The 23,658-nt window shown below is 37.7% G+C and overlaps 1 protein-coding gene across 6 annotated transcripts in view; it reads left to right on the top strand.

Annotated features, from left to right (window-relative positions):
* Positions 1-23,658, top strand: part of shank3a (SH3 and multiple ankyrin repeat domains 3a) — a 209,372-nt gene that overhangs the window by 92,080 nt on the left and 93,634 nt on the right. For 5 of the 6 annotated variants that reach the window (XM_067500254.1, XM_067500259.1, XM_067500257.1 and 2 more), the window contains one exon: positions 9,052-9,123. In XM_067500254.1, coding sequence (XP_067356355.1) covers positions 9,052-9,123 — 72 coding nt within the window. Of the gene's footprint in view, positions 1-9,051; positions 9,124-13,875; positions 14,219-23,658 lie in introns of those variants that run through there. The other variant, XM_067500261.1, reaches the window with a different exon arrangement.

The raw sequence follows: 23,658 nt of genomic DNA, 5'->3' as shown, positions 1-23,658 counted from the left end.
GATGTACAAATGGTAGGAACTTATATATTGTCAATACATGATGATGGTGTTGTGGGATTACTCATGTTTGAATACATTTCCAAAAGCAAATATTATATAAAGTACTTCAAAAGGTCTCCCAACTCACTCAATACAGAGCTGATATCTTCCCTTTGCATTAGCCACATTAGGCTAAGTGGCTTTTAATTTGAAGCATAGTTTTATATTTTGAAGTGACCTTGTTTTATAAGCAGTGGCACATTTTAATTTGAAGGGTGGCTCTTTTTATCATGTGAACATTTTTTTATATATGTAGGGCATTTTTCTTTTTTAATGCAAACCATTATTTTTTATTGTCTACATCCATATTTCTAATTGGCAAAAAATGATAGATTTTCCACTTAGGGGTCACAATATTCTTTCGTCATATTGACTAAACAGTGTCTGTTGTAAATTATCTTAGATGGGAATGTTGAAGAGTTTCAGGTGAGAGTTTCAGATTTCTATAGGCCCAATTGCAGTCTCAGACAGCGTTTATATTAGGTGTGTGTGTGTGTGTGTGTGTGTGTGTGTGTGTGTGTGTGTGTGTCCATGAAACATTTATCTGACATGATGTGTCAGTCATATCTAGCTGAAATAATACAGCGCTCAATGACAGTGTATTGTCTACAGCAGCTGTCATCTCTCTGAGATAATTGTAGTGTTTGTCCATCATGGGTTTTGATCTGAGAAAATCACAAGCATATTAAAAAAGTGCTGTAAAGATGTCAGGTGGTTTTCTGACAGGTCTTGTTTGTTTTCAGTAGTTTCATGATGTATCAAGAAATAAATAAAAAGAAGCTTATAGAAGAATTTTTCCCTTGAGTCTCAGTTTAATGTCAGGCTTCCATGCACTGGGAAATACTGCTACTTTTATTACTTATGATAGTCCCAGCTAGCTTTGGATATTGTAATACATCTCTTTACTAATAATTTCTTTTTTGTTTGTTTGTTTTGGGCTATATCAGTTGCAGGTTCTTGTCTTCTCTTCTTAGCTATATTATTTTTATTTTTCTTTCTCACCTTCTTATCCCATACCTTTTTATTTCAGAGTTTGATTTTCTAGTTTTGAGCTGTTAGCGGCAGTCAACCAGCAAAAGGAGACCTTTATTTTTTCAGAGATTACAAAAGCCTCATAGTTTTCGTAGGATCTGAGACATGTTTTTTGGGGAATGGTAATATAAACTGAATTTGAGGTTTTAAGAAATGACAACTCACCCAATTAAATATATTTTGATTGAGTAAGTGTAGCCCGTCTACTCTCCTTTAAGTGTATGAGGGGCCCTGAGTTCTTTTGCTTAGCGCTAAACACATTTTTGATTACTTGAATATTTTTTATAGTCTTGAGTTTCACCTGTAAAAGTAGATTATTACTAACTTCAAATACCCGTGTACTCACCCTTTAAGAAATCTTTTTAGAACTGGGATATCTATCTGAAATTATTGAAGCAATAACATCACAAACAGTTATAGTTTAAACTTAAATCCCTATTTAATAAAAAAGTAAAAATAAAAAGATATATAAATATGTAATAACTTAAAATGTTTACATTCCTTATTCCCAAATAAAATATATTGTCAAATATATGGCACAGTATCAGAACAAAAAATACATTTACCCTTCAGGGCTGTTTAACCTCAGTCACATAAGTTTTAACTGTCCTTTTATCAAAAACTCAATCAATTAATAAAACCAAAAAATAGTTGCAGGCCTGAGTCGGTGCTGGGGGGCGTTGTGACCAAAAACTCAGTGGCCGCTTCACTCCAACATGAGCAACAAACAAAATAAAATGTGATAGCTTTTTCACACGTGAGCGATGTATCCAACCAATCCTGCGACTCCCTCTGTCGTTGTCTCCGAGTCAGACGTCTGTAGAGCTGTAGAGCCTGTCCAAACGTGTCTCTGTCCTCCAAATCAGCAACAGTTCAACACGACACGTGTACCTAGGTTAGCTAGCTGCCTCCATCGGTTGACGCTATTACTACTGCTCATCGGATTGATGAGCAGGTCCTCTCCTGATAAACTAAACACTTCGTATTTCTTGCTGAAATACTTAGTCCATCAGAAAATAAAACTATACACTTGCAGATTATCGAGCTGACAATCTAAAACTGTTACCAAAGGTTTACTAATGTACAGCTTCAAACTTTTCCCTTCCAATTAACTCGTTAGCTCGTTAACATCCTCTCGCTCTCTCTTGATCACGTTCTCAGCGCATGTTCACATTCACTTCCGTTAACAAAATAAAATCCTACTTTATCGCCTCAAAAAGATACCACATACAGCAAAACATTTTAAACATTTTAACCCATGAATTCAACATTTTATATCAGAAACATTTTACAACAAATATAACAAAATATACAATTTGACCCAGTTTTACCTATTTATCTGTGCATTTGTAAATAATTATCTAACATCTAATTATCTAATTTATCTAACAAACCTTGTTTATTTATCTATTTAATTACTTAATATATTTTAAATATTTAAATTTATCACTGGGCTACATAAGGTTAAATGATATATTGTTTCAGCATGGTTATATCAATGTGGGCATATAAAATAGTCACATCACAAGGCAGGCAATGTCAAGAAAGGCAAATTAAGTCTACAACTACAACTTTTTTTCTTGGTGAAAAATAGGAAAACTAGCATTGTTCCCATTCCAATGACTAATCCACAAGAGAAGTCTGTCTGATTTAATTTACTCTGATTAAAGGATAAAGAGTCTCACAACCATTCTTGACCATTTTACCAAAAATTCCTTTCATGGAATTATTTTGGCTACAGAAAAGATGATGTTCTTTGTACTTTGTCGACAGTACCTCTATGGTGAGTAAAGAACTGAACTGAACCTAATTTGCCCCTCCTGAAACACTTCAGAAGAGTAGTCACAATGCTCACGTGCTTTTGTGCTTGGTGTGTTAAAACCCTTTGTATAGCCTGAGCGCTGTTCACTGAACATGCAAATTTATTTAATGAACTATAAACTGAATTTATTTGCTTTCCTCAAGTGAATCTAAATGTCTTTAAAATGCTGGGTTATTGTGAGTGGCAAAGACCTCATTGTGTCACTGTGTGTCCCTACACTCTGGTCAGCATCCAGATCTACCTCATTCTACTGTACTTTATAAGAAATGCGTTTAAGGTAGAGATGTGTGATATTGACAACAAATATATAATGATATTTTCTGTAATTTTATCAGTATTCATATCTTGATGATCTTGGCAAAATGTGAAATCTTCTATTTATGAACAGAATTTGGAGACATGAATTGTACAGTTTAAGCAGAGCTATTGACTTGAAAATATTCAGCTCAACAATGTGTATTTTGGTCTAAATATACACATTTGTTTGAAAACATTTCTCTCAAGAGCTAGAATTGGACTTTTGTGATCTAATTGGTGACAGTTGTTAAGTCTGTCATCTGTTGTTCTTCTTGTCTTAAGGAAGAATCTTGCAAAATAATTTCTCTGTGTGTTTTCTTAGCTGACACCTGAGCTGGTTCAGGGCAATCATTGACAGCTGACCCTTGACCCCTGAAGTTTTTTATATTCTTATCTAACAGATTTCTGACATAGCTTGCATACCTGCAAACCATCTCCATGCAAGTGACAAATATCAATGTCTAGTAATTACTTTGCCGTACATTGCAATAGTATTTAATATTGTATGGTTTAATCACTCATTTATAATGTCAGCCGTGCTTTTTTCATGCAGCTGTGCTAGCTTTACTTGTGTGTAGTGGTGGGGCAAGGTTCTGACAAAACAGTATAATTGATTATGCAAAAATGTAGCTTTAAATAGTGTACATCAATGCATCACAAATAGGAAATAAGATGGCTCTGTCTAGTGAGAGCAACCACAATCGTCTAAAGTATGGGAGTATTTTAAGTAAAGACCAAACAATTTGCCCTTTGAGCTCTGCAAATTGTTTTATTTATTTTGCAGTTCAATTGCTAAATCTAGATTGCACCACATTCCTTTGACCTGAACGGAACAAGGCTTTGCTTTAATTGTATTGTGGAGAGACTGTATATTACAGATTTTTGTTTGGGTAATAATGCCCTGCAGTCCATACTTTGTCATATTTGTTTGTTTAAAGAGGAGATGGTTGAATAATACTGAAATAATATTGAAATATAAATGATTGATACATTGAAATTTGTGTTCTAGTAAATTAATTGCTGTATTATTTGAAAAATAAAAAAGAGCTTAATGGGAAAATAATCTATAGATTCATTGATTAATCAAAAAATAGCCTAATTGACCAAAATGTACGACTTGTCTACCGTAACCCTGTAGGCTTTGCCTAAAACCACACACTGCAGTGACTGTCAATGATCTCACACAATAGTCTGTCCTATAGGTTATAGGACATAGTTAATGTTTGAGCATGTTGTTTACCATACAGACTTTGCGCAGCCTCAGTAAACTAGTACTACTAAAAGAAATGTACTCACTAATTGCTTGAATAGAGCAACTCCTGTCTGGCACCTGTCCCTGCCCTCAGGTGGGATCCAGTCCTCTGTTTGTCGTAGCAGAACACTCCTTGTACCGGCAGTAACCCTCAGTCTTGACACAGGCAATGATCAGCAGAATGTCCATTCCACTTCAGACACTAAATGTACCAATTTTCACTCTTCCTTATTTGAGTGTTACTAGATCTTTGAAGAATTGGAGGACTCAGCATGATGAGCCATCTAAATTTTAATTAACATGCCAGCACAGAGAAGAACACTAGAGCATGTAATTGTCTTCTGACTTGTATCTCTCAAAGTTCTTCTATTTATACTCAGACTTAACAAGGGAACCACCTCATAAAACATGAAGAAACCAGGTGCACACAGTTGACAGTCATCATTCTTGTCCCATTTTGTCTGGTCATGCAATTTGTGAAGCAATAAAATCCTTTTATTGTACATTCCTGTATATCTTGTGACCGCAGAAACCACTACTACATTCTTTTGGGCTTTATAACATATGCCTAAGATGACCTTAAGATGACCTCTGAACATTACCCACTTTGTGACTTCTTGTCTTGTCTGTGACCTCTTCAGTAAGCCTACTTTGTCTGCAGTTTTGTTAATTATCTAACCATATGACTATTCTCTCTATTCTCTATTCTCCCCCAATAATCACATGCTCGCACAAAATTAAAAGAAGCATTAAGTTATTATCATAGATAATATAGAGTAAATTATAAAGTTTTCAGACGCGCTTTATTTTTTAAAATTTTGTTTTGAGTCCACCCTGGTACATGTTGTTTAAATTAATTTTTTGTCATTAACACAGTGGCCTCCATAATTCTTAAATGAGGGAAGTTTGGCAAAACCAGGAGTCTTCCAAGTGCTTGTTGCCCGGGCAAACTGAGTAATCAGGGGAGAAGGGCCTTAGAGAGGTGATCAAGAACCCAGTGGTCACTCTGAATGAGCTCCGAAGATCCTGTGTCCAAACAACATAAAAGCATACGTTGAGTTTGCAAAAAAGCATTTGAAGGAACAAAATTGTCTTGTCTGATGAAACCAAGATTACACTGTTTGGCCTCAAATCTAAATGTTATGTCTGGAGGAAGCTCATCACCTGCCGCACAAGCGTGAAGTATGGTGGTCGCAGCATCATGCTGTGGGCAGTCACAGACAGGACTGGGAGATTGGTCAGGGTTGAAGAAAAAGTAAACAGAGTAATGTACAGAGATGTCCTGAATAAAAACCTGTTCCACAGCCCTCAGGACCTCAGACTGGGTTGGAAGTTTACCTTAAGATGACCTCTAAACATTACCCACTCTGTGACTTCTTGTCTTCTCTGTGACCTGGTACCATCTTAGGCCTCAGGTCAATGATTAACTTTGTGGTCTTATCATCAGATGTGACACTGTTTGTCTTGGGCTCTCGGGTGAAGAGAGGCGCAGAGCTATGAACTGACCACCACCTGCTGGTGAGTTGGATTAGTTGGCAGGGGACAATTCCGGAAAGTACTTGTAAACTGAAACGTCTAATGAGGGGGTGCTAGAATGCCTGGTCGAGCCCACTGTCCAATGGATCTTTTACTCCCACCTCTTGAAGAATTTATCCAGCATTCTAGGGGAGGCTGGGGACATGGAATCTGAGTATACCATGTTTAGGGTCTCCATTGTGGATGCAACCTCTCTGTGTTGTGGTCAGAAAGGTTGGTTTCTGTCCTAGCAGCAACCCATAGACTAACTAGTGGACACTGGCACAAAAGAGGGCCTCAGGCGGAAAAAACAGGTTTTTGGGCATGGATCTTCCATAGTAGGAGACAGGTACCAGCAGCACAGCAGGGCTTCTTCTTGTCTAGTTGCGGTTGTGGGAAGAGTTTGGAGAGGCTACAGAGAAGGACTTTCAATTAGCTTAAAGAAAGTTCTGGCAAACCATTGGATTCCTCAGAAATGGAAAGCAGGTCCTGGCCAAGGCTGTACTCAGTGGGAAAAGAGAACTGCTAACCCAAACAGAGGATATTGTTGGATGGTGGAAAGACCACTTCAAGGAACCAAGAGGGCCCCAGAGGAGGAGGCAGAGTCTGAAGAGCATCTTGGCGGCAGTCACCAGGTGTAGAAGAGATTTGCCCAAAGATGCTGAAGACTTTGGACATTAGCTGGCTTTGTTGCATGAAGGATGGGTACAGTGTCTGTGAACTGGCAAACTAGGGTGGTGGTCCACATTTTTAAGAGAAGTGCACAGAGAATATATTCCAATTATCAGTGTATCTAACTGTCCAGCCTCCCTGGAAAAGCCTGTGCCAGGCTGCTGGAAAGGAGGCTTTGAATCTCAGATCCAGGAGGAACAGTAAGGACTCTGCCCTGGCCAACTCTTGCAAGACTAGTGGACAGGGTGCTGGGGGCCATGCAGTCCTTGTATAACTGGATCCAGAGCTGTGTCTGTATTCTTTGCGAGAAGTCAAACATTTTCCCAGTTGTTCCTGAACCCCATCAGGGTTGCTCTTTGTTACCGATGCTTTATGTTATTTTCATCGACCGGATTTTTAGGCACAGCTGGGGGGAGTAGATTGTTCAGTTTGGGGAGTGAGAGGAGCTGAAAATCGTTGCTAGGGAGGAGGACGTCTGGAAAGCCTTAATAAACCTACTGCCACCTTGACCCAACTCTGGATAAGCAGAAGATAGAGGATGGATGGATGGATGGATGGATAAATGGATTTTCCACTAGGGCAGCAAGGTGAAGGATTGAAACTACTGTTTGGCTCTGGCTTTTCTGTGTGGAGTTTGCATCTCCCTGTGGTTATGTAGGTTTCCTCCAGGTACTCCTGTTTCCTGCCGCAGTCTAAAATTATCCCTCTACAGTATGGTGTTTGTCTGTTTCTGTTTTGTCCTGTGATAGACTGCTAATTTGTCCTAGGTTGTCCTACTAGGCTTCAGGACATAGTGAACGTGTGGAGCGTGTTCATGTTTTGGAAGTCATTTACTTCAAAATAAAATATGAAATATATGAAAGTAAGAGAAGCAACCATTTATGGAGGAAATGTTATGTTATCTGGATAATAATATTTTATGATATCTTGAATAAAGAACAAAAAAAATTGATCTGATTAATTTGTTGAAATACTATTACAAATGGGAAGCTAGAGAAACTGATAGAAACTGAACTGTGAGATCAGCTGATGGTTTTTTCATCACTCGCTATCACACTTTTTTCTAGTTATTTAGATTTAAGTCCAGATAACCACATCTGGATGACTAAGAACCTTCACCAACATCTGCTCTAGTTGAAACTTAAAAAAAGACACTGACTTTACATAAATGTTACAGAGTGATGCGTTTTCCTTCATACAGACAAAGTTGTATTTAAGTCTGTTTCCCTTTGAGGCCACCCACACCCACCACAGCAAGTTTTATTTTGGTCTTGCATCAGTTTAATTCAGTGAATTAATGAGTTAGCAAAAGCTGATTGGAACCGTGGATATTACTTGCCAAAGCCATTACGAGATAAAAATAGGAAGCTGCTGTTTTCCTATGTTTTAGTTCTGTTGAGCTTTGCTAACAGGAGAAGCAGAAGCGTCTAATGTCAAATACACTGATGTTTGTGAAAGCTGTCAAAAAAGTTGAGCTGTGACAAGGGAACTATTTTAACATTTGCCCACCCATCAGAAGGACTAGCAGACACTTGGATGAGTAGATGTTAATTAAATAATGGTGTGTTTTCTCTGAACTAGAGGCTCTCGCCTCGCAGTTCTCTACACAGGTAAAACCCTGCAGCATTGTAAACTATAACCCAGTACAATGCCGTCCTATGCACAACTTTGGTAAAAAAATAAATAAATAAAAAGATGTGTTTTTTTTCTAGCTTATTTTTATTTTTAAATTACTTCTTGTACACTATGCTACAGTATGTTGTTGTCGTTGTTGGTGTAGGCTTTGAATAAGCTAACCACTTTCTGGTTCAGTCTTTTTTTAACTATTTTTTCATTAACATTAAGTATTAATAAAATTAAATTGAAATGTTGAGTTGGAGAAAACAATTTCCCTTTTCTAAATTAATTGACTCCTTTTTGTCAACCTGTATTCAGTTTTGCTCATGTGTATATATTTGATTGTTTCGCAATTTAAAATTCATACTAAAGATTCAAGGAACAGTAGCAAGAAAGTAAGCAAGATATACAGTAATAAGTGCAAAACAAAACAAACAGCGGCGTGGGAAATGACAAAATTTGTATACAGTATTGTAAACAGAATAGAGATAATCTGTTTACAAATGTCTTTGCATGGTTGTTTAATTAGTAAAAATTCCTTATTTCACTCTCTCCTTTTTCCACAGGACAAGCCAAGATTCAATTACAAATCATAAGCTGGCATGTGTGACAGATATACTTGGCATGACTGAAAATGCACCATCATATTTTGTGTTTACTTCAGTTTACATAACGACAGAAAGGATTCGTGTCCCATATCTCAGAAATATCAAGGACAACAAAAAGTTCAAGACTGATACACTAACATAAGTAAATGAAAGCCAAACAGATAAATAGCCTAGCTTTTTTTTTTCTTATGTTTCAGTTCCGCTATAAAAGACGTGTCTACACACAGAGTCACCTGGATGAGAAGCAGCTGTCTAAGCTCCACACCAAGGTAAAACCACCTGCGCCCTCTAACCAAACCATCACCACATGTTCCAGCTTTCCAATGTATCTTTCAGCAGGAATGTGATCCATTCTCATTACACAGTTTTTTACAGACATCTTCTCTTATGAATATCAGTGCTGATGTTATGGTGGAGACTATTGTCCCTCTGCCCTGTGCTTTGTCTCTCCAGACCACTTGTCCCAATATGGAGGCATACAGATGTGTTGACATCTGTTTACAGTGAAAGCCACAATAAATGACTTAATTTTTAATCCTCCTTAGGCCCTTTGGTGACCCTCTAACTAATTTATTTAAAGCATTACAATTATCTGTCTATATACTCAGTGTAAAATACAAATTGAAGTGTTTATACATGCACAGTTACAGTACTTATGAAATGCAACACGTTTTAATGTTTTCCAGTTGCCTTGACTAAGTAATTTCACATGACTAAGAGTATTTGCTCATTGCTCATTTGTAATAGTGGACAAATATATGCACGAGGGAGGCTTGGTTGAGTTTTATCCTCTAATCTTAGGGAGATACTGGGCTTGATATGAGGTTCTCAGTAAAAGTTCTGCTTTGTGTTGTTTCAGTCATGTGTAATTTAAGTACTCTCTTGATGCCATGCTGAACCCTAAAAGTCTTGCATAAGGACAGTGTGTGCTCTTACACAAGTAGTGATGGGAATTCTGTTTCCTTGTAGTAAGCCCGAACATTCGGCTCAGCTCTGCAATAAGAGTCGACTTTTTCAGCCTCCAAACAGCTCTTTCTTGAGTACAACTAATGGCTTTTATAATTTAGACAAATTTATTAATGATATAAAGTATAACAGGTAGATGTGCATGTGTATCACTGATATTATTTAATATATATTTTATTAGACCTTATAATTTTAGGGAAAACGTTATTTTAAAACAAAATAAAACCATCCATAATACACAAACATTTCACTTATACTGCATGTTGTGAATTTGCGTTTCTATTCTGTGATGTCCATATAAAATATAAAATATAAATATAACAAATAAAAAACTCTCTGTAACACAAATCAGATTTTTCCTCTGTTTCCCTTTTTAACCATATGATGTGACTCTTGTCTGTTATCACACCCGAATGGTGGCACAGTATGGAAATCAATACAAAATTCCGTCAGGGCACAGAGTGCCTTGTGGCAGAGCAGTGTGGCTAAAAGAGTGAAAACGGCTCTCAGACGGTGTCAGCTTCTATCGTTTACATAAATAAGCCAGCTCACAGAGCTGACTCAATCTCAACTAACACATCAATACAAGGCAGCATGGTAGATGTGACACAGATATTAACCAAGTCTGTTTTGTGCCACAAAAGCATATTTGCAATAATGGAGGGGAGATTAAAGACATTTTGCCTTCACTTTTTTCACCATCATATCTGTTAATGAGCTTTATGTTTCATATCTTTCTACTACCAAAATAATCAGGTATCACTGTTCTTGCTTCCTTACTTTTAGGCAACCAAAAAACAAAGTCCAACTGGCAAACAGACCAAAGTGCCATGGTTGGCAAATAGTGGTCAAGAGCAAGGAGGTGGTCACAAATGCAGATACTGACAGGCCGAATAGGACAAAGAGCAGCACTCTAGGCCTGCTTCTCTTGTAGTCTCTTGTGGCAATGCTAGTGAGAACAGTTTATTGCTTATTTACTTTTATAATCAGCTCTATACTGTGCTGTCATGCTCTCAAATGTTGTCTTATTCTAACAAGTCTATTGCTGCTGTTTGCTAATGTTCTTGGCTGCTATAGCAAAGTATACTAATGGTACTCAGTGGATATACTCAGGCCGTAAGATTAATGTGAATGATTGGAAAGGTACACTTGCAATTATGAAACAACCCTCCAGCTATATTAAGCAATGGCAGTAACTGTTCTTTTCAGAAAGTAATAAGGTAGGAATGCAAGTCATACTGTTAAATTATTTGATTCCATGACCACAGTAGACCTAGCAGTTTGTTAGAACTACACGAACATGTCTGCTGAACAGATAATGCTTAATAATAAACAGATAATGCTTTGTTAAATGATTTTAAAGTGGCATATACATTTTGTCAAAGCCGTATGAGTACTCCTTGACCCAACGAGACATCCTTAACTTAAAACTGTCCCCATTAACAACATGCCATATGGTAAATTTCTGTAGTACACAGTGCTTTACAGAAACAGAGGGCCACGTGTTTGGGTGTCTTAGTGGAGGAGGCAGGCCGTCAAAATGCTTTCAGTGGTAGAAACTGTCTAATGGTAAGGATCGCTTTTTTTTTTTTATCAGCAATCCTTTATTCAGATTAAATTAAAGCAATATTTAAGTTTAGGGTTAGTTTTACCATAGTGCAAACTTTCAGTGTATTAGAGAATTAAATACATTTAAAGTATATCAATGGCAACATACTAACACTACATACAAGCTAGATGCTTACAGTATTTTGTAATTCTAAAATCATGTCTTATATGTTATATTTTTTTACATCTGCATACTACATAAAGTGGAAACATTCGATATATGTATCCATCATCATTTTATTTAATTTCTCCGTTTTCTACTGTGGCATTTTAGTAAGTAGGAGGATCTCTATCAAAATTTGAATAAAGGTCTTAATGTTATCCCCTTACTTTTGGGTGCTCCGGTTTCCCTTTCACAAGCCAAACCCATGCAGGCTGGAGAACAGATCTCTCCCAGTAAGGTTTATCTGAAAGCTAGAAAGATTGGTGGACATTAAATATAATTATGAATGAATGAAATAAAGGGAGCAGGTGGTGGTATTTAATAACACACTATTTGGTAATGTGGTCACAGATGCCCCTAATGACCTACTAGGCAAAGGGTTGTTTACCTCTACTTATATCAAAAACCAGATAGGATTTCACATACAATGTGAAAATTAAAATGTGCTTGTCCTTACAGATATTGGGTTTTTCCAGTATTCACCAGGAAAAACTAGTGCTCATATTATTCTGCCACATTTTCTTTTGTATAGATGTGTATGAAATCCAAATTTACAAAAGGCTTCCCCTTAAAACACAATGCTATTCCTCCTACACTGTGGCTTTGAATTGTTGTTAGTGGCTTATTTGCTCATGAATGAGAGTTCCTGTATTATTTTTAATCTACAGTGAAACTGTCCAGAGACTGTAGGTATGATATTATTCTGAGATGCCAGACCCCACAGAGTATTTGTTTAGTGCCTAAACCCTCCTACCAGTGCAGTGTTGTTGAAGCCGCAGCCATTATGAAATTTGGTGGGGGATTTTTGCATAAAACATATGCAGGCACAATCATTCACAATTGCATGGCACAGGATGAGAGGATATTTCCATTGGGGAATCCCTCAAATGCTCAAATACTTCTTCTTATGTGTATAATCCTCTAAACCGAAGAGATATTTAGTACCCTGTAACTGGTTTTATAAAGCTGTATTTCCAGATGTGAAGTGGAATCTGCTGATAATTGTTTTTGCTATTCCTAATTTGATATATTAAATAGACAAGTTTCCAAGTGATTGAGAAGTACTCTATATCAGTAATCTATATCATAGTATATCAGTATTAGCAATCTGTATCAGTATAATCTATATCAGAATAAACGCTACACAAACGCCATCTCATTGTCAAGGGGGTCCCAGTGATCATCGGCAATCACTGCAGAATTACCTGTTTGCTGCGGTTCCTGGTAAGAGCGTTGGAATTAAGACGGATTTTAAGGTCAGGCTGTTTACATTGTTGTTGTGTGTCTAGGCTGTTTATTAAATATTGCTAACTCTCTGTGTTTCTGAATTGCTTTCAGCTGGTTGTGGAGCAGACTAAATGCTTTGTGATGCATTGCTATTCAAATTTTCTTGAGTAAAATACCTACTGTGGTTGTAGTAATTCACATTCACAAATGCTGTTTTGACACAGTTTGTAAATTGATGCTCTGTCTGTGTAAGCTGTGGCCACCTGTAAAGTTTTTTTTTTCCAATCGTCACACATGTGAAATATATCAGAGTCTTGTACATTTAGATTTGTATATACAGATTTTCATTCTGTATGAGTTCTTTCTTACCAGGGCTTTTTCCTTATGTGGAAGGAAGATGTGTTGTTAGCTGTTTTATGATAACCAATGTTGTTTGGCGGAGTTCACACTCACAATCACATCAATGGGGGAGCTGCTATGCAGCTGGACAACACTCACCGGCAGCAACTAAGTTGGGGTTCAGTGTTTTGCTCAAGGACATTTCAAGGAAATTCCTTGTCTGTGTTTTTGTGTTGATCAGTGATGATGTACCTCATGTGCACACTGTATGGAAGTATGTCACTGGGTGTATTTGTACAGATGAATGTATTTAAAAGTAACCATATTTTCAGGTGCACTGGGATAGATTAGCCATTAGCCAGTAGCAATAAAGCTCCTGCTGTCATGTAACACTTGGTTTAGCACATTGCTGTATTAGAAATTGCAGCATCTCTCTACAGTATGTTCGTGTTTAATATGTTTTTCCATCTTTTTTTTGAAATGCTTGCTTACTTTGGACATCCATATCTCCCCTCACTTCTACACCACCACTAATTCCCACCCCATTTTCTCTTTTGTTTTTACCCCTCTCTATCTTAACGGTTTGCCTCCTCCCTCTGTTTTCCCTTTCTCTTGTCTAGCTCACTCTCTCCCCACCCACCCTCCCTCTGTTCTCTCCAGCATCCTGCAAAATCACCCCTTACCATCTCTCCGTCTGTCTGTGCATGCACAGGAGTCAGTGTGTGCTCTGTGCTTGGGTGATTGCTTGTGTGAGTGGCCATGTGAGTCTGCATACTTTGACAAGACAAAGATAGTAAGAAAGAAGGTGACAGAGAGAACAACAGAAGAAGGAAATGAGGAAAAGGGGACTGGATACAGCCATGTGGCGGATGTTTTGGCATTGGAGCTGTAGCTGACCTACAGAAGTGTGTTTCTGACTGGAGTGTGTGTGTGTGTGTGTGTGTGTGTGTGTGTGTGTGTGTGTGTGTGTGTGTGGGAGATGGGATCTGTGTTGGGTAGAAGACAAGTGGCTGAGAGAAGGGAAAGAAAAACTAAAGAAGCCGGGAAGGCCAGACTGAATTGTAAGGTACCCCAAATGCTCTCATCATCATTTTAATTTCATAATGCTATTATCTCTGCTGTAAATGCTTTGTTTTCTTTCTGTGACTCTGTTTTTCATACTTCTCTCTTCAGTTACTCACACTCCCCTACCCATCCCTGCCTTCTACCTGTCTATCCTCTCTTTCTTTCTGGCTTTCATCCAGTTGTTATGCTCTGCTGCATGTTGGCTGTGTGAAGAGCTGGTGCAGTCTTCTCTAAACCCTGACAGAATGCTAATTCTTTTCTCTGCACTGGTTCAGCCACTAACTGTGGGCCTAGATCGGTGTATCTCCGTCTGTTTGAGTATGTGTTCATGTGCACATAAGACAATAGTGGATGTTTGTGTCTAACTTTGGCCAGTGTCAATGGTTGTGTTTTTTCTTTTGTAAATGTAAAGAAAGCTAGTCTTGAATAAGTAAGACAAACAGTTTGTGCTAGGATCTGCCAGTGGGTCTCTTACGGACAGAACTTGGTCTGTGATCTTTACTGTCTTTCAGTATTCTTTTTGTGCCACAGCTATAACAACTTGCTGTTGATGCTCTCTGATGGAAATGACCTCACTGTGTCTCTAAGTTTCTATCAGAGACACAAAGCTTTGTTGAAGATAGCCGTGTAGAGTATGACTGTGGCATATTAGGTGAACTTGTTAACCTTACTAACTGCCACAGGCAGTACAGTGTCTTCCTGAGAATACCAGAGCTGTCAATTTGGGTCAGCGAGTGCTCAGCAGGTGGCAGCTGTCGACAGGGCACCCTTCAGGCAACCTGACCTTAGCTACTTCACAACTGTGCAGCCTGACCCGCACGGCAAAATATCCCACACAGAAATGTCTTCCATCTGTCTGTTAGGTCAATTATTGATTCAGTGTGTCTGGAGTCGGTGGAGTACACTTAGAAATTAGGCTACTTTAAGTAATAGCTATCAAAGCTAGCCACTCCACTGAAGTGTGATGTGCTTTATTTTGTTTGTCCCTGGCTTGTAGAGTTATTTAACATTATAAAATATTTAATTTCTGTATACATCATATACTGTTTATATCTTTGTGAGAAAATGCTGCCCTGTACGTTAATGTGTTACACTTTGTCACCTCAAAAGTATTTCACTTTCCATCTTGATATTCACTTAAACTGAGTTGGATATGATATGAGTATGTCAGTGTGCATGTGTGTGTGTGCATGTGTATGTACGCGTGTGTACGTGTGTGTGAGATAGAGAGATGGAGAGAGAGACTGACAGATTAAATAGAAGGAATTGATTCAGTTTTGTTCAGTATGCTCTGAAACCAGGCCATGTAGAAACTGTAGCCCCTGGCCTAATACACCCCAGTAGGCTCGATTTGTGTCTCTGTCTATAGGTTTTGCTGATTTTTATTTGGTGAATTTGTTGTTATATGATTTAGGTTATTATGTCAGTGCAGGAGAAAATATTAAGAGATATTCAATCTTATAACCTCAACTTTTATTACCGGTTTACTTTGTGTTGCGGTGTTCTGACAGTACTGTGAAATCAGTCTGAAAGGTCTGTATTGACATGTAAAATGGATAATGTCCACAAATTGGCAGCTGATGTCAAAAAATTTAATTTGCAGGGGTTATTTTACACACTTTTCATCACCAATGTTTGTGACAAAAAGTGAAATCATCCTGGATTTTCTTTCCACCCATCCATCACTTTAACTCAGCTGGAACTGGACATTTTGTTTGGTCTTGTTAATGTTGTGCTTTATTGTGCAAGTTCACAGCATGAAGTACAACAACACATTGTATAGCTCTTACTTCAAGCACTGCATTAGCATCAACATCCCACTAACTCCATCATTCTAGGTCAAGCAGTATGAATAGTTGACTGTAGAAAAGTATGCCAGAGGCAAAAACTACAATTGAGTTCTAATAATCATCTGACTGAATAAATGCACTTGCCACAAAACCCCAGTCTCAGCCTGGAGCTTGGTAGTTGCCTTGTTTTTTTCACTATTTATAGCATGTAGGACTGTTTGCATCCAAAGTTCACATGTAGGAGAGAATATTTATTGCTACATTTTCGGCTAAATTGTGACATTTAAAAAAAAAATTAGTATAGACTGAGCTCCACAGCTCCTTTGGTCTACTTAGTTGTGTTTAGTCCCTGGCTCTGTCCCCGTGTGCCTGTGTCCTAGTGTCACTTTTTGTATCTGTCTGAAAGCACATGAATGGACCTGATTCAGCTCTTTCTTTCTTTTGGATTCTTTTATTCTGATGACAGTATGCATTCCCCGCTTCCTCCCTGACCCCCCTGCTTATGAACACAAAAAACACATAGTCATGCATGTGATAACCATTGAGTTCTATTGTCATATTTCATGTGACAGAATTTATATCGCTTTAAGCCATTATATTTTGTCATTAGTGTTTTGTAAACAATAAGAAAGTTTGGGATTTAGAAACACAACAATTTATGATGAATACATATTTAAAATAAAGATCCATACTTTGCTAAACATAGAATTCATAACTCGAGTCAGCAAAAGTACTGTCAAATGAAGGTTGTTGAATGCTATTCCACACAATTTCTCAGTTAGAAGCTTTCAGATACAGCTGATTGTCCTGACAGCCCTCCTTTAACCACACTATTGGAGTATTGCCTTCTTTCCTTTTCCATTTCTCAGTGAACAGAATTTGATTTATTGATGTTCTGATGTTGTCACTTTCGGTTTGTCTTATCATGCTCTGAATAAAAGTGATGCAGTGTTAAAAGCCTGTTACAGTGACATGCTGTTACAGAACCCTTAAATCCAGCCATTATTTGACAGAAATACTTTCTTTGCTTGGAATAAGTTTGTCTTTACAAGTTCTTTATAAGTTTAGTTTAGCTTACATTTGATGTTTTATTGCCAATAAACACAACTTAGTAAGCAATGCTCTACAGGAAACTTTAAGCACTAAATTCTAAAACTATTATTAATTCCAAGTGTTCAGAAAAATGTGACAGATTTTACAGGTGGTTTCATACTTTTGAATATCACTCTAATGATCATGCCATCTTCAGGTTTACAGTACTGGATTGCCAAAAAAGTCAGCCCTCAGTTTGACTGATGGAGGAGACAGTGTTGGACTGCTTGTGTGGCAAGAAGTGTGGGTGGAATTGATTTAGCACACAGCAGAATTTATTTGGGGGGTCCACTTACAGTACAATAAGCCTGCATGTTTGTGAGCTTGTTGATGAGTGGGAAAGAGGCTGTGGCTTTCCCTGCTTTGTTCCAGCCTTTAGCCATTCCTTTCAGAGCTAGTTCATGTCGTCCTGCCTGACCAAACTGAAGTTATAATACAAAGCTAAAACATATTATTGCAGTGTTTCTGAACAGGATTACTCAGGAGGCACCATGCTTTTGCGTTCAGAGAGAGCTACCAGGAGTCGGGCCACAGAGGTTAGACGCAACACACTACTACTAAAATAACCCATAAGATCCAGAGATAATACACGTTGCTGTCACAGTGGAGCTCTGCGGTTTTCCCTTTGGAACCATTTTTATTTGGATACCCATAGAGAAAGGAAGTTTGTAGTATAGCAATTTGGTTATTTGCCAGCTTTACGTTTTCTGTACTTTCTATTTAACGTTCTTAACAAGCATACCTGTGCTGCACACATGTTTTATATAGTTATCTAGATTGACTTGTCCATTTCAATTTACTGCTTAAAGAACACGATTTGAAGTGTGGATGACACGAACTAGGGTCGGATGAGTAGTTAGTGAAGTCTGATTTCACATTGTCTTTTAAACTAATGCATCAAAATAATGGCTCTCTTTGTATCTCATTTTGTTTGGTTCAAAAGTACATAGCCCAGTATAATAAGAACTATTTATGCTGTGTCAGCAAATAGTATGGATCCAGTTAAAGACGGAATTTATGCAAGAATGCCTAGACAATTGTTGGTTGTGTCTCTTTTTTGGTTTTCTTTTATCCAACTTTAGGTGTAGGGACAGTGCGTATTATTTGACTTTAAAGCTGTTTAGAGTCATGTGATTTCTTGCTTGAACATGCTTCTTTTGTAGGAGTGAGCACAAGCTAGCCAGTGGTTGAGTGCTGTCCTTGTCCTTGTCCTGTCTGACTACAGTGTAGTTAGTGCCGTGGACCTGTCTACAACAGGATTGTAGACAACCCCCTGAAGAAAAAAAGGACAAGCCATGTAACAGTTTTTGAAAAAATCAGTTTTATCCCGATAGTATTCGAGTAGACTGATGTTGTTCAGATTTTAAAAACTTATTTAAGTTTAACCTGATAATTACAGTTCTCTAAACTAGAGACACTCATTTAAGGATAAGGGCAGAGGGCTGGTTGACAATTACAACAGCATAGGAAACAGATCCCAGCCCCCACTAGTTATTTAGAACAGAACTCATGATTGTGATGATAATGACTGTCTGTCTGTGTGAACTATGAGAACGAATTTGGGTTTCTTTTTCATTCTTCACTACAGAGGTGTAAAATTTAATTGCATGTTACACGGACACATTTACACTCAAAAAAAACCTAATATTGCCACTAAAGAAAGGTATTATTACCGAACAAGGCTGCACTAAAAAATAAAACAGAGGTATTTAGGGTAAGTTGGTGAGGCAGTCATCCGATTCCTGGTCCCTCCTGGCCATGTGTCGAAGTCTTCTTGGGCAGGACACTGAACCCCAAGTTGCTCCCAGTGGGTCACCGGAGCACCCTGCATGGCAGCCACTGCCATCTGCATGTGAATGGGTAAATGAAAAGTAACATCGTAAAGTGCTATATAAGTGCCATTCACCATATTTAAGCTTTTAATAGTTTATGTTTTTATTATGCATATGATATATTTATATTTTTGATTATTAAGTTAAATTTTAATATTCAATGTGACTTTTTCTTGTTAGTAGTTTTTATTTGTCACTGTTGCCACTGTATTGACAATATAGCTGCATAATGATGTCACAACCATCATCTCCATTTCTGCCTCTCTACTTCCTCCACTGCTATTTGGTTATCAGCAGGATTGATTTTGCCTTTTTCTCAAACTATAACTACCCAGCTCTTGCTCTGTTACTCTGCCAGATTGTTTCACTCCTTCAGTGAACTTTGTAGCCAGTTTCTAGCCACTGTTATCCCTTAAAATATTTATAAGTTTATTCAATAACAACAAAGGACAGGACATTGTAGTTCACTGTGTCTATCAAATACTTCACATCTTCATCTGAGCAATGAAAGCAGAAAACAAGAAAACTCCAGTGGCTTCACATACTTTCTCTTGTTATTTAAATTTTGTGCTCTCTACTTGTGAAATTCAGTCCAAAAGACCACACCTCAGCAGAGCGTCCCGCCAAGTATAAAAGAAACACGAGTACAGACGTATTCAATTGTACGTTTACGTTTACATGTATCAACGGACAGGAGTGAAATGCACCTTTCTGTTCTGTTCTTATGGCCTGCCCTCCAACAAGACTTTCAAAAATTTGTCTCTGCCTTTCCTATTTGTGTCCACGATAAGTCTAGCAACAAACTCCCCAGCGGCCTCCTGCACCGTCTGCCTGTCCCACATTTCTTTAGATTTTGTCACCATTCTGCCTCTGTCCTCTGATCACACCACTATCCTTAACATAGTAGACAGGTTCTCTCAAACAGTCCACTTTGTTTCATTCTCAGAGTTGCCATTTGCTTCTCGCCTAACATGTCTTTCAACTCCAGAGCCTGTCACTCGACATTGTCTCTGACAGTGGCCCCTAGTTCAAAAAGCGATTCTGAAAAGGGTTTTGTAGTTTGCTTGGGATCACTGTCAGCCTGTCTTATGGTTTTCATCCGCAGTCCAATGGTCAGTCTGAGAGAAAAAATAACTCAGAATCTAGAGACTGGGCTCCAGCTACGATGTTGCCAGGACCCTAGATCCTGAGAATGTGGTCTGGGTTAAGTATTTTCATACCATCTTCTTCTACAGGGTTAAGACCATTCTAGACTGCCTATTAATAACAACCTGTATAATTTGACAATCAGGAGATGGATGCTACTGTATCATGCCACCTTCCTTGTTAAAAGCTCCCCAGGCACTTCTGCAATCTATGCACAACTACAAGAAATTGGCTGTCACTGGACACTGGATCCCAGCACCAAATATAATAAAGGTCAACAAGTCTGGCGCTCATCCACACATCTCCCTTTGTAACTGGAGAGCAGAAAAACTGCCCCATGTATGAAAACATGAAAACAATGTTTCACATACGGAGGTAGGCGTCTGTTAAAATTGCACCCCTTGTAATGGGGCCAAAATGGTGCCAGTTTGAAACTCATTTTTGGCTGTAAACACTGCGCAATTGCACACGTTAAAGTGTTTAATCCCAGTAGTACTATTAGGATTAGGCACAAAAGAATCAGGGGTAGATTGGGTTAATGTTAGGTACTGCATTAAGATTTTTGGGTTAGTTAAAAAGTATAGGAGTTGTCTCTTATTGAGCTCAAACAGCAGTCTCTTGCGTGAAAGTCCTGTGTTTTGTGATTGTCCTCCACCCAAATCTGCCTCCTCACAACCTCTGACAGCTCCAAATACTGTATCATTTTAATATGTTTTTGCCAAGTAGTAAAACATGTCTGTATCTTTTTTCTCAAATGGTACAGTCTCCTCCATGTGCAGTAAAGGTTGAAGATTTTACTCAAGTAAAATCCTATTTCCTGGTATGTCCATGCTCTGTCATCCACTTCGTTGGCCTTTTTGTAGCTCAGAGCATTACACTTTAAGCCAATTAGACATGGTTTATGGAGATTTTTAAAGCATTTGCTCTCTTAGACCTACATATTGTAGGCTGATCTCTAAATAGACATAGATTATACAAAATACTGAATGCACTTCTCTAACCACTAAAATAATAAATACTACTACAAATCCTGTCTACAGTTGTACAATTGTATTTGTATTTGCTTGTAGCCAAATCCCCAATGGAATGGAGCCAATTAATTTTAAATTAGGGATTCTGCACATAATACATTGGGACATTTAACCAAGAACTTTCTAGAACTCTTAGGTTCTCTCGAAAGCAGCTGCAGGGTCTGCAGTACAATCTCCAGCTACTTATGTCCACCTCAAAGTTCCTCCTGTATGTGTCTTTTACCTTTAGGATCCTTTTGAAAAAAGCTGATTATTAAATGTGAAATACAATGCAATTAATCAAACAGACAAAGGAAAACTGTAGGGCCAAATTAAGTGCTTTTTGCAGAGGTAATCACGGCCTAGAAGTATGGTGGCTATATCCAGAAAACACATTCAAATAGACAAAACAGAAGCAAATAAAAAGAAACACCTTCACTAATTTGACCACACAGGCAGAGCATTTAGAAAAAAGTAGAGTACATTATTGTTATCTTATTTTTTAACACTCCTAAAGCAGTAAGAGATAATCACTTCAGTAGCTTTTTAAATCACCAAGGCAACAATAAGCATATCCCAGCCCTGTCCATTACTTTTATTATAAACATGTCTTTGGTTGTCTTTTATCTTTTTTCTGCTTCTTAAAAAATGCTTTCTCTATGTTGTCAAATTGGCGAAGATGTTTTTTTTTCTTTTGCAATTGCTTTGTTTTCTTAAATTCCAATATGTTAAGCTCTCAGAGCCACCTTAAAACACAAATGAAATGACTGTTACTCAGGACGTCAACCAAGGATACAACAGCATATCTGTGAATTACCAATTCAAAAACTGATGAAAGGACTGGGATTAAGCAAGTTGGTTGCCTGATGACTTCTCGTGTTACAGAGCTTGGTTCACATGAATTAAGATACACACATGGTTAAACACAGTTTTTTATTTCCCATTTAGCCTAGATTATCAACACAAACCATTTAGGATGCTAGTCCTTTGTGTACAGCAATTGTTAAAGACAGGCAGCCAGGAGCCTGTTTGAAACAAAGCCATTTTTTGATATAATTAGATTGGCTCGAAGTCAGGGAGAGTGTACAATGGTCAGCCAGAATAAAGTCTGGGAACACAAGTCCATAGCCATGTGTACTGTAGCAGAATTCCCAATAATCCCAATAATAAAATATTTGTTTGCCAGAGTGTGGTGAACTGTAGTGATGTAGGTAAGTACAGAATACACATTTTACTAGTCCTGGTAGATGTTTCAGCAAACAAGGCCTTACCTGCATTAAAACTTGTACATACTGAAAGAAAAAGATAACATGAACATCAACTGCACCTGAACTCAGATTTCTTTAATGAATTTTGGAATAAAACAAATTCTTCATAGTATATAATCTCTGTGAAAATTAGAGTTTTACACAATAACTTATAATGTTTCTGTCTAAGGACTTACTCTGCATTTTTTTTTTCAAAAGAACCGTAACACATGGGGTAAGAAAGCTAAAAGCTTTAAATAGAAAACGACCCTTATTTTTCTCTTCTTTTGCCATGTCTTTGCACTGTACTCTTCTCCAGTTCTGTTCCTCACGTGACTCCATTTTCTGGTGTTTCTGCCGCACATCATTGTATTGCATATTTAATGAAAACCTACTCTTAGACCTTTATACTCTGCAACAAATCATGAATTATAGAATAAACTCACAAATAAAACTAGCTTAGTCATTTGACTGTTTTTTCCTTCTCCTCTTAAAAATGCTTAAAAAGAGGAGACTCTGTGTTGATGGTGAATTGTGAGTGTAAAGAAAGTTGCAGTGAACTTGTGGCAGCTGCAATAAACAGTCTATACTTACTGTTTGTTTTTAGACTTTAGATGCTTTTTATTATGCTTACATGATGCCACTTGCTAAGCTAGGGGGTTAGGAGAGCAGCCTTCAAGCTTCACTTTATTGTGAGGTTTGAACTTAGGTCTATGCTCCTCACATTGCTCCATATTTATACCACATGATCCACAATACCCATGTTTGTGAACTCATATAAAAGTATTATTTTCATATTACAAATTTCTTGTTCTGCTTACTTACAAAATCAAACCATGTCCTTTCTTACTGAAAATCTATATATTTTTTTAACCAGTTGTGACTCACTTTACTTTTTCTCACCAAGGCAAAGCTTATATATTCTTGTCTGCCATGGAATATGCCTTCTATCCACATGGAAATGATAATCCTGTCTCAGCTAGCACCTTCGTAATTTGCATTTCAAAAAGCTCTACTTTAGGGCTAAACAATACAATGTCTAGTTAATTTTTTAAAGATTTAGTTTAGATATAACAATAAGAAAAGTTGACACACAAATGCAAAAAAGTATCAATGCTGTTTAATGGGAGTCTGAGAATGCTCTTGTGGTTTTCTAATTAAAATGAAGTGCTCCTACACCTGGATGGCTTCTTTACAAAGCATCTGGGAGAAAGTGGTCAATGCCTGCTCACTCTCATTCTAGCTTTTATGTAAGTGACTGTCAATGTGCAGACAAAGAATCAGGAACATTCTGTTCAAGGTAGGAGTGTATGTGTTAC

Source organism: Channa argus, chromosome 4 (genome assembly GCF_033026475.1).
Source record: "Channa argus isolate prfri chromosome 4, Channa argus male v1.0, whole genome shotgun sequence".
Taxonomy (NCBI): domain Eukaryota; kingdom Metazoa; phylum Chordata; class Actinopteri; order Anabantiformes; family Channidae; genus Channa; species Channa argus.
The sequence above is the reverse complement of the archived record's forward strand: the minus strand, read 5'-3'. Positions and strand labels throughout refer to the sequence as shown.